The 12,378-nt window shown below is 36.6% G+C and overlaps 1 protein-coding gene across 5 annotated transcripts in view; it reads left to right on the plus strand.

Moving 5' to 3' along the window:
* SREK1 (splicing regulatory glutamic acid and lysine rich protein 1) overlaps positions 1-12,378 on the plus strand; it is a 46,527-nt gene that overhangs the window by 22,326 nt on the left and 11,823 nt on the right. For 4 of the 5 annotated variants that reach the window (XM_042940419.1, XM_042940416.1, XM_042940425.1 and 1 more), the window contains 4 exons: positions 754-868; positions 5,629-5,748; positions 6,123-6,491; positions 9,861-9,956. In XM_042940419.1, coding sequence (XP_042796353.1) covers positions 754-868; positions 5,629-5,748; positions 6,123-6,491; positions 9,861-9,956 — 700 coding nt within the window. The remainder of the gene's footprint in view (positions 1-753; positions 869-5,628; positions 5,749-6,122; positions 6,492-9,860; positions 9,957-12,378) is intronic. The other variant, XM_042940431.1, reaches the window with a different exon arrangement.

Genomic DNA, 12,378 nt, shown 5'->3' on the forward strand with positions numbered 1-12,378 from the left:
GTAAGTGACTTACTAGTGCCTAAGGTCAAAGAACTGCTTAGCCCAAACGTGTTTTCCCTTGATACTGAATTTTAAGGCACATTAGCTTGAGTTAATCAGTTCTTTATATTTTCATAGCACAGTTAGTGCTCAAAACTGATTTACTTAAAGCAAGGTATAAATGTTATTGTGAAGCTAAAAACAAGAACAAATACACTTAAAATGTTCTAATTGAGAAGATTCACTTTCCTTCAAAGTTTTAATTTTAAAAATAGGAAAGAGAACCCATGATTCAGAAAAAACACAGGGACTGTTTTAGCAAGATAAAAAGGAACACCTACTGAGACTTTATGTTGCTTTTACTAAAAGTTAAAAATCCAAGCAAAAATGTGTAGGTGGTTTACAGTTGAGCACATTTTCTAAATTAGCACTCAGAATTTAAGCTTCACTCTAGCAAAATAAATGGAGAGAAGATTTACAGTCACTGTCCTAGGAATTACAGACATGTTATAATCGTACGTTATGGCAGCAACAAAATACTACGAACAGCTGTTTATAATCATCTGGTTTATATGTACTGCTGCAGGGTGGCTGCACTCAACGAGTTTATGCAATGACTTTCTTGGATGTTTCTGAAGGATAATTGCACAGGAGGAGGATGTACAGAGAGTAGGCCCCTTGCACTATATGTGGTACATTCCACTTGTGCCTGATTATTAACTGGGATCTTTAATTGTTCTGAGCTTACACTGCAAAGTGGTTTTTTCCTCCCAGAGTCTGGAAAGAGCAATGAAAGAAAAGGCGGTCGATCTCGTTCCCACACTCGCTCAAAATCCAGGTCTAGTTCAAAATCCCATTCTAGACGAAAAAGATCACAGTCAAAACACAGGTGAGAACTTCTGCTATCATCTTACAAAGTTTTGTTGTCTTGTATTTAAAATAGTTAAGATTTTCTGAGTTTTTCTTTAAATATCAGAATTTAGAAACTTCAGCGGAGTTCAGGAATTATGGTTCCAATTAAATGTTTCTTTAATTATAATACTGTAGTTAAGAATGAAATTTTATCTAATCAGTGTATAATTTTTATGATCTCAACTAATTTTCAGTTTTAGAAGTTGGTTTTCTTTTGTAAGGTGCTCTAATCCTGAATTTTCTACGACTAGACCAGCCTTCATACAGAACCGGCAGAAACTTTTCATTCTTTTTATTGAGAAAAGGGAACTCCACCCAACCCCCTGTCTTCTCAAGGCTTGGGGTATAGAACTTCAGATCTTGGTTTCCAGTAGTTACCTATCTCTGGTCCCATGCGTCAAATGGGGTGCTTCACATTTTTGGTAACACTGATGGTAAGAGCCTTCTGCACCCACTTTGGGAGCTGAAACACAGGAGTAACTTGGCAGCTGTAGCTCCAGCTGTTATGCTTCAACTCTGTTTCTTTTCTATTTATCTTACTTTTTGTTTTTGATGTTTCTTTATTTTGAGAGAGAGAATGTGTGCGTGTGAGTAGGGAGGCATAGAGAGAAAGAAGAATCCCAAGCAGGCCCTGCGCTGTCAGTGGGTAGCGCATAGAGTGGTTTGATCCCACAACCGTGAGCTCATGACCTGAGCCAAAATCAAGGGTTGGATGTTTAACTGACTGAGCCACCCAGCTGTCCGTATTTATCTTACTTTTGAGTACAGTTCTATCCTTTTAATTTTCTTTATTAAAAAAAATTCTGTTTCATTGTATTTAGTCCAGAGTGGACCTCAGAATGTACTCATAACTTGTGACAGCATCTTGATTGGAAGTGTCCTAAAGAATCGTGGCCAAAGTGATAACTTCTATTGTCTTCTTTAAGATACGGAGGGAGGTGATATTGAAATGTGAAATCGTATATAATGGATCCTAATTACGTGTTATATGTGCGTGCATGCTGCAGTCTAAAGAGAAGGGGTAGAGGAAGGTGTGTGTGTGTCTGTGCTGTGGTATTAGAGGAGGAGGAGGGCTCAAGGGGAAGGAAAAAAGGAAACCAGTATGTGGTATGTTGAACCTCATTAGCAAGCTCAGTTTAGTCTGTTTTTCTACAATACCAAGGAAATTAAAGCAATGAAATGGAAAAAAAAATACGATGTTCTTTGTTTGACTCTAGTGAACTATTCTTCTAGCTATTTACTCGTATATACTTTTCTGTTATTAGTTTGTAAAATCTTGTTGGGGATATGGTTTTACTGTTTCCCTTCAAGGCCTTTCAGCAAGGCAAGTTCAGATCCAAGTGAAGGAAGTTGTGTCACGTACAAGAAACAAGGCAGTGCCACAGGAGCCAGAGTTGGAGAAGGAAAGTGGTACAGAAACAGTGGTACTAGGTTGTGGATATTTCTGCAGGTTGACAGGCTGTGATGAAGGTAAAGGAGTTACAGGAAATACAGAATTGAGCTGAAGAGTAATTACTTTTTTTCTGAAGAAAAAAAGAGACCCAAGACCTGAATCTCATTTTGTGTTGATGACAAGAGGTGTGCTCCAAGTCTGATACCTTCATGGTTTTCTAAGGTTGGAAAAAAGCAAAACTTGATTAACATTTGTTTCCTTGATGAGGTCTGTGAATTCAGATTTATCTGTTGGAGTATATTATTTAATTCTGTTTTAAGGTGCTTGGTCTTATTTTAGGTTAGGTATATTTGGATATTTTCCCTTTCCAAGGGTTAGTGGGAGAAGGATTATTCAGTCTAAAATGAAATTTATGAAATAAATATTTAAAGTAATTTGTTAATTGTTCTTAATTCGTGAGAATGCTTTCCTGTAGGTCTGACTACATAGCAATAGAAATTGCTTGGGGTTTTTTTTGTATTTTTTTAAATGTTTATTTTTGAGAGAGAGAGAGTGGGGGGAGGGGCAGAGAGAGAGGGAGACACAGAATTTGAAGCAGACTCCAGGCTCTGAGCTGTCAGCACAGAGCCCAATGTGGGGCTTGAACTCAGGAGCTGTGAGATGGTGATCTGAGTCAAAGTCGGATGCTTAACCTACTGAGCCACCCTGAATTACTGGGTAATTTCAGGTGTTCCAGAAATTGCTTGTTCTTGACATATACATGCACATATATATATACACCTACCACTCACATAGATTTATTTTATAAATTTGTACTATTTTTATATATGTAGAATCACATGTGACCTTTACTGAGCTCATAAAGAAATACAAAAGAAGATAGGTTCTTTTTAAGGGGACAAAAAAAAATTCCTTACTCAGAAACATTTGACTTAGGGATCTTGATATGGAGGAACCTACTCCTGTTGCCACTTCCCTGGTAGGGGAGGAGGGGGATGGTAGGCATTTCTTGGCTTCCCCTCCCCTGCTAGTTGGATTTGATACCAACCTCAGCTCTGGCTCTCCCCCACTAAACTTAAACTTAATAGTGTGAGTTTAGAATCCTTTGCTTTTGAAGGCCTACCCTCTTCCACTTTCTCAGCATTCTCAGATGCTTCTAGAGCCTTCCTCCCCACCAACACCCCTGCGCCCCCATCCTTTCCCTGTTCCTTCCCCTTTTATAATAGGAGGTAGGAAGGAGTTTTTTGTCACTTTGACCTTCATGAGTAACCTTGACAGACCAGCATGGGAACTCTTAAGACATTTTATAGTATTTTAATGGGAAACAGCGGACTTAGAGTTGAACTTTGATGAGACATAATGGTAAGTTGCCCTGTATTTGCAGTTTAATTATAAATGCAGTTTTGTATTTTATGCTAAAATAAGATCTCCTAATGATCACTGAAGTTTTTATCTGTGGTTAGATTAGATTTGCTTTTGACTTGAAGCTTTTAGCGATCCTAATCAGAACACTTCTTGTAGGTGACTAGTGGGTGAGATAGGGACTTGAAAGTATTTAATGTCAAAATTAAAATACTACAGTAATTACTCTTGGGACTTTCAAACTCTGAGGACCATAGGGTAAGATATGAAGCCACGTGAACAGTGTTTTTTAAATTAATTTTTACTTACTAAGGCCACACCTAATTTTTTAAAAGGTGTTTCTTTGTTTAAGGTTGGAAAGCAGTGTTGGAGGAAAACAAAATTACTATGTATATTTTCAGTAAGATTAACTAGAACAGAAATGTTAAGACTTTCAATTAAGTATATAGAAGCAAAGGCATTATAAAATATTACCATTATGTGGATTCCTATAAATGGATTAAAAAAGTTTTCAGTTTTGCCTTAATATCTAGTACTTGACTATTAGTAATAAAGATGTCTACAAATTGTGACTTACCTTCTTGTATCAAAAATGTGGTATGAAGATGAACATATAATTTTAAAGCAATATAATAGATGAGCAATTCAGTTGAGAATTAGCTATTAGAAAACAAATTTTAACTAACTGAAAAATGTGTTTAAAAAACAAGATTTCATTAATGGAAAATAGGAGATTTTTCTGGTTTTTTAGCATACCACAAACATTTAACTGTATGTATTTTATAGATCTTTGTTTTTAATTCCTGAAAACATGACTATCAAGATGAATTTTAATTGTATAAAGCATATTTGTGGAAGTTTATATGATGTCCTTGGAATATATAAAGATAGAAAGTTTTCACTTATGTTAATTATTAATAGTGATGTTATTGAGCGTTAAGGATCTTAAGCATTTACTCTGTGCCAGACTGCTAGGCAGTCTTCCGTGTATCATCTGACTCAGTCCTCATGACAGCCATAGGTGATGTAGGTATGATTTTGACTTCTAACTTTATAGACGAAGAAACTAGGCTTAGAGAGGGTAATGACTAGCCGGAGTTCTCAGAGCCAGCTAGTGTGTGGCACAGCTGTGTCAGAGCCGGATTGTTTCACTCCAAAGCTGGTGAGTCTTATCACTTTGTTATTTAAGTCGTGTGCATTCAGTTTTGTTATATTTTAATACATAGTTGCTAAGATATGACATTATGAGAAAAGTCACGTCACATAAGTAAGATTTCAGTGGGAAGAAGGGACCTAGAGAATTTCAGAATTGGAGTAAGAGTTAATTATTTTTCCTTCAAGAATTCCAGTAATAAAGGTTTCTTTTAATAGCTGTGTTTATGTAGTTATAAAATCAAGGTCTTGCGAATCCAACATTTAATTATATATAGCTTTAACTCATGAGTGATGTTTACTTTCCTGTCACACTAGCAGCATAATTAGTACTGTGCATCCTTAATACATTCTTAGTATATGTTATGACAAACCTTTCACAGCCATTTAGAGAAACCATTCAGGCATACAACCACTGTTTCTTGTCGGACTTTAACCACAAGCTGTCCTGTTCCATGTAAGTCAAGAGTTAAATTTAATTTATGCTATAAAAACTTGTTCTGTGAGAGCAGTCCTATAATAATTGATATGTAATAATTAGCAAAGGAAAGCCAAAAGCCACACTTGGATATACCAGCTTCAGTCTGACATAGAATAGAACTTAATTTCTTTCTCTGTCTCTGTGTTCTGGATAATGAACTATTTGGTAAAGTTGCCAATAAATAATTTATTTCAAATAATCTAAAACATTTCATAATAGAGAATTTTAAAATACCGATAGATACTGTTGGGATTGGTTTAAAATTTTTCTTACCTGAAAGACATCTTTAATTTTTAAAAACAAATTCTAAGAGTAAGTTTTGACGTTCCAACAACTTGTTTTTCTTTAGGAGTAGATCCCATAATAGATCACGTTCAAGACAAAAAGACAGACGTAGGTCTAAGAGCCCACATAAAAAGCGCTCTAAATCAAGGGAGAGACGGAAGTCACGGAGTCGTTCACGTTCACGGTGAGTTTTGGGGAAGTTAGTGTTAATTTTTTTATGGCTTCATTTGTTAAAAAATTACTGTGGTTTAGGTTTTTAATGGGAGACATGCAACTTATTTCTGATTGTTTTAGTAGTGATTAATATTGATTGCCATTGATTTGAGTCTAATGATCAGAATGACTCTTGAGGTTTCTAAAATACTTAATTGAGCCTGATAATTGTTTCATTTAGCAGCTTCATGTGCACCTGGGTTATATAGAAATTATTATGTAATGTATTCTAAGCTAGTATAAATTGTTTTGTGTTGATAATTGTTGAGGACAGAGAGGGAGGTCCTTTTTGGGGAGTAGAGTAATTTTAGTTGTGAATTTATTTATTTATTTTTGTTTTTAAAGGGACAAGAGAAAAGACACCCGAGAAAAGATCAAGGAAAAGGAAAGAGTGAAAGAAAAAGATAGAGAAAAGGAAAGGGAAAAAGAGAGAGACAGGGAGAAGGAACGTGAAAAAGAAAAGGAACGGGGTAAAAACAAAGATAAAGACCGGGAAAAGGACCGGGATAAAGACAAGGAAAAAGACAGAGAGAGAGAGCGGGAAAAAGAGCATGAAAAGGAGCGAGACAAGGAAAAGGAAAAGGAGCAGGACAAAGAAAAGGAACGGGACAAGGACAGATCCAAAGAGATAGATGAGAAAAGAAAGAAGGATAAAAAATCCAGAACACCACCCAGAAGTTACAATGCATCAAGAAGATCTCGTAGTTCCAGCAGGTTTGATAATGCTTAAAATTTTTACTGGTGACAAATGAAAACGTAAATTATTCCATGCAAGAGAAAACAGTCCAGTAATACGAGAACATTTCCTTCTAATTGCAGAGTAAACATTTCTCTTTTAGAGCATTTGCCACAGTGTTGAATCTGTGAGGAGGAAGATACGATAATCGGGCAAAATGATCTGAAAAGTTTTAACTGTTGTTTGTAATCCACTGTTTTAACCCTGGTGGTGGCAGTGGCTGCTATTGCTTATTTTCTTGGAGGATGAGGTAGCAAGGGCGAGTTTTTTCTTTCTTTCTTTTTCTTTTTCTTTCTTTCTTTCTTTTCTTTCTTTCAAATAGGGAAGAATCGATCTCAGACTTCTATATTTCTTTGGAATGATATGGTAAATTTAATATGAAAAATGATTACTAAAATTGCAATTTTAGTCCTTTTTGTCTTTTTAATTTTTACTGCTCTCTTTTCTTGAGTGACTGCATGATGTTTAAATTTTGGTTTTCGTTTATCTGTCAATTTTAAGGTTTTGCTTTTTTCTTAGAGATTGTTCCCTCTATTAATAAGTACACTGCCACCAGGTGGCAGCAGGTTGCCATAGTAACAGCTGCAAAAAAGAGGACCTTCCTTGATTCAAGATTATCTAAACCTGTATCCATTACTCCAGAGGATACCATAACTGATAAACGGAGGTTCCTAACTTGTGTTAAGCTAGATATTAAAAATACATGTGTTAGCCAGTGTTATGTATACTTTAAATGTGGTTTTGCATAGAAAATAATTGGAGATGAATGTATATTTCCTGTTTTTATTAACTTTAGGCTGTTCTTAATACCAGTCTTTGGTTAGGTAATACAAGATAATTGCAGGCATTTATTGAATGCCTTACCATATACCAGATTTTGTGTCAGCACAGTTTGTCATGACCTACCTTATTTAATCTTCACAGTCTGTGAAAAGACTGTTACTATCATGGTTTCAAAATATGAAGAAATTGAAGCTTAGGGGAAATTCTCCATCTGCTCTGCACTTTCATATTAGAAGTACAGTAGCTCTTTTCTCTTCTTTTTAGGAGGTTAAGTTTAGTTGAGAGTTCTATAACCAGTACTTGGTACCTGCTTTTAAAAACTGCCTCAGAAGGATGAAGTTGAGAGCAGCAGTCTATGTTCAAATGGGGCTTATAATAGATGGCTGCCATATTTTGGCACACTGGACCTCTAACTGAAGAATAACTTGGCCTCATTGCTGTGGATACCAGTTGAGCCTCACAACTGCCGCTCCACTGCACAGTGATTTTATTGTCACATATTCTGTCGTGTTTATGTGGTCATTTAGTCACTGCCCTTTGTAACACAAATACTGTTTTGATTCCTTTTAAATTCAGTTGCATTTACTTTTTTGTTGACTTTGAAATGTTTAATTTTTTCAGGGGCCATTTTAAGTTGCTTGACATTCAAGAAAGTTCAGATATTCACATTCCTTCTTAAATATATTCTTAACTAGCCACTGGGGCCTGGAGAATAAACGCTGACTGACATCCGTTTCTAAAGGTTCAGAAGTGTGGAATGTTTCATGCTTTCACAAGAGCTTGGCGAAGAGTTACAGTTTGTTAGCTTTTAGCGTTTTTCTGTTTCTCATGTGCTCTGAATTGTTGAGTACACAGGAAACATTTTAACTGCTCAGAAAAAGAGTGTGCTTGGTATTTTTATTTTCAAGATTGTCCCCTAATCTGCATTTTTTAAAAAAATTTTGATGTTTTAGCAGAAAATATTTATTGACACTGGGTTTGTGTGAGAGACTGTACTTGGTGCTTTACAAGTATTATCCTAAATCCTCATCACAGCACCACAAGGCATGAGTTATTAACTCCGTTTTCCAGTTGGAAAAATTGAGACTCAGATTATGTAATATGACCCTAGTTATGCAGCTGATAAGGTGTGGAACCAAAGTTTCAATCTAAGTCTAACCAACTACAGTTACTCAAACTACAGCTGACTGCTTTTTTCTCAACAAATTGACACTCTAGATTGCTGTCTTTCCAGCCTTAGCTCTCAATGACATCAGGTATTAGTCATTAGATGTCCACCTGTACATAGTGCTTCTTGAGTGAAGACTTAAACTGGTCAGAGTAGAATCATTTTGTGTAAACAAGTAAGATACACTGACATTCTCATGCTGTGAGATAAGTACCTCCCGTACTTGTGCTGAGCTGTTAAGACATGGCATTAACTGAATGGAATATCGTTACCTAATTTTCACTTTAGTCAGGACGTGTAATTTTGGGGCATCATGGAACTAAAATTGGGTAATGGATGAGAGAGCCTTAGGTAGAATTGGAATTGTGTTTCCAAAGGTCTTGAGGTTTTTTTTAAACATCTGTATCTACCATATCTGAGCATTATCTAGTTTTTTTTATATTTTATAATGATAGATGTTGGCAAAATGTTTTATTAGCCTAGAATCTTCTTGCTGAAGTGGTATGGAGGACTTGAATTCTAGGGGATTTGGTTCTTTCACCTATATGGCCTAATAGTCAGGGCTTCTTGTGAGATAGGTCGTTAGACATATTAATTGTAATTAGTATGTTCCCCTATCTTATCCCCTGAATTATGGACATCTTGAAATTCATTGTTTCTCATTTGGCCAGGTTTTCAATGAAGTAATTTTGAATATGCATCATTTGCTAACAAGTTAAGCAAAATAGTTTTTAATAATACTAAACAATGTTAATCAAGGTAGTAATTTTTTATTTCATATTTAAACCCCAGGCTTTAACTGTTTTACTTTTGTCCTAGCAACTTGTGCACTCAGTTTTAAATGAATAGAGTAATAAAATGGTAGGAAGTTGGAGGGTAAAACAATTTCTCTGTAAAGGGAATTAATGTAAATACTTTTTTAGAGACATTCTAAATGCTCAGATCTGATAAGTTCACTTTTTACAAGCCAACTTAATCTTTTAGTTCTTGAAAAGGGCCTATTACCTTGTTAAGAAATAATCCACAGTGGGGCAGCGAGGAGCTAGAAGCATGACAGAGGATCTGGATACATAAAAAATGTTTTAGATGCTGAGGAAGAACCTATTTGAGAGAATCAGAAACATCTAATATTCTTTCTATTTAGGAAATTATTGTTCACATAAACCAGATGAAAAGGTCTTCTACCTTTTCTATTATGAAATCTTAGAACGTATTTTCCATGTCTATAAAATTGCTCAGAATTTGACCTGCACTGAAATGAGATAACATGAGTTTAAACTAACCTTTTAAGAATACTGTTCACTTGAGAGCATTAAGGATTCTTTTGCTTTTGTATATTTGAATTGTCCTGTATTTAAATTGCTATATTTTTAAATGACATATTTTCATCTTTCAGGGAAAGGCGTAGGAGGAGAAGCAGGAGTTCTTCCAGATCACCAAGAACATCAAAAACTGTAAAAAGGAAATCTTCTAGGTCTCCATCCCCTAGGGGGTAGGTTGAAAGCATGTGCTAAATCCAAGGACTGAAGTGGGGGAAGAGAAATTTTCTTTTTAATCTATTTTTAAACTTGATTTATTTATTTTTATTTTTTTTAATGTTTTATTTATTTTTGAGAGAGACAGAGTGTGAGTGGGGGAGGGGCAGAGAGAGAGAGAGGGAGACACAGAATCCAAAGCAGGCTCCAGGTTCTGAGCTGTCAGCACAGAGCCTGACGTGGGGCTCGAACCCGCGAGCTGTGAGTTCATGACCTGAGCTGAAGTTGGACACTCAACTGACTGAGCCACCCAGGTGCCCCTGTTTTTATTTTTTTAAGGCTTATTTATAGAGAAAGAACATTAGCAGGTGGGGGGCAGAGAGAGGGAGAAAGACAACAGGAACAGGGGAGGGCACAGAGGGAGAGAAAGAGAACACAGGCAAGGGAGGGACAGAGAGTGGGGGGGGTGCAGAGAGAATCCCAAGCAGACCCCATGTGGGGCTCAAACCCACAAACCTTGATGAGATCATGACCTGAGCTGAAATCAAGAGTCGAATGTTTAACCAACTGAGCCACCCAGGTGCCCCCATTTTTAAACTTTCTATTTTGAATGAGTAATGTTTTATACATTTTCATGTTTCAGAAATCACAACAGTATAAAAAGTTATACATCAATAGGTCTTAACTTCACGTTTGCACTCATCTACTCTCTCCCCATAAGTAATGACTTCACTTTTTTGTATTGTAGATCCTTTCAGTTTTGTGTATAGGTATACAGTATGGAAATAGTTTTTTTCCATATTTCTTTCATAAAAGGTAGTACAAAATACACACTGTCGCTCCCTTGCTTTTTGTTACCCAACTACCTGGAGATCTTTACATATTCATCGGAATGTTGCTTTGTTCTTTTTAACAACTGCGTGGACTCCAACTATGTGGCAGTAACGTGGTTTTATTTAACCATCCTGTGGTAGAATGGGTTTTCTTAATTTTCCTATTGTAAATGATACAGTACTGTAATGAATAGCTTTGAACTTACTTTGTCCTGTGCAGGTGCATGGGAAAATTCCAGAAGTGGTATTATTGTGTCCGAGATGAGGCATGTTTGATTTTGAGGAGCATTTCTGTGCTGCCTTCCAAAAGGATTGGCAGCAGTTTGCACTTTAACCGGCTGTGTATGAGAGTACCTGTTTTCCTATAGCTACAACATACTATATTATTAAAGTTGTGGATTTTTGTCTGGCAGATAGATGAGAAACGGTACCAGTATCTAGTAATTCTAGTTGCATGTCTTTTAAGAGTGAAGGTGACCATGTCTTTATATATTTGAAGGCCATTTTTATTTCCTGTGAGTTGTTTGTGTACGTAGGCCGTTTTTCTATGGGATCTGGTTTTTGTTTGTTTTCAAAATTTTCTTATTTCCAGAGCTGTTTTTTGTGTTCTTTTTTTTTCTTCTTTTTTTTTAGCTCTACCCCCATTGTGAGGCTTCGACTCCTGGCCCCTGAGATCAAGGGATGCTCTTCTGACTGAGCCAGCCAGGTGCCCCTGTATTAGGGAGATTATTCCTTAGTAATTTGATACCAGGTCTCATTCCTAGTTTGTCATTTGTTATCAGAAATTACTTACGAGACTTGATTATACAAGTTCTTGATTTTTTTTTAAGTTTATTTTGATAGAGCGTGTGAGCACGAGTGGAGGAGGGGAAGAGAGAGAGGGAGACCAGAGAGAATTCCAAACAGGTTCCGCGCTCAGCACAGAGCCTGACTCGGGGCTCAAACTCAGTAACTATGAGATCTTGACCTGAGCCAGAATCAAGAGTCGGATGTGTAATTGACTGAGCCACCCAAGTGCTTAAAGTTTTTGATTTTTATATGATTTCTCAAGTTTTTTCTTTTTTTTCTATTTTTAAAAAATGTTTATTTATTTTTGAGGGGGGGGGGAAGGAGGGAGGGAGGGAGGGAGGGAGGGAGAAAGAGGTTTGAAGCAGGCTCCATGCTGACAGCAGAGAGCCTGATGTGGGGCTTGAACTCACAAGCTGCGAGATCATAACCTGAGCTGAGGTTGGACGCTTAACTGACTGAGCTACCCAGGCGCTCCCCCCACTGCCCCGCCCCAACCTTTTTTTAAAGTAAACTCTGTACCTAGCGTGGGGCTCAAAACTCAAAACCCGGAGATTGAGAGTTGCATGTTTTACTCACTGAGCCAGACAGTGCCCCTCAAGTGTTTGCTTTTATGACTTCTGGATTTTGAGTTATAAAGTTAGAAAGGTCTTTTCTAGAGAATCCCCGCCCCCAATTGTTCCTTTTCATACTTTATGGTTTTAGTTTTTGCATTCAGGTAAGGTTTCCTATTGATCAATACCATTTCTTAAAAACTCAGCTTTTCTTTTTTTTTTCTTTGTTTTTTTAATGTTTGTTTATCTTGAGAGAAAGCGTGCAT

The sequence above is a fragment of the Panthera leo genome, chromosome A1 (assembly GCF_018350215.1).
Source record: "Panthera leo isolate Ple1 chromosome A1, P.leo_Ple1_pat1.1, whole genome shotgun sequence".
NCBI classification, from domain to species: Eukaryota; Metazoa; Chordata; class Mammalia; order Carnivora; family Felidae; genus Panthera; species Panthera leo.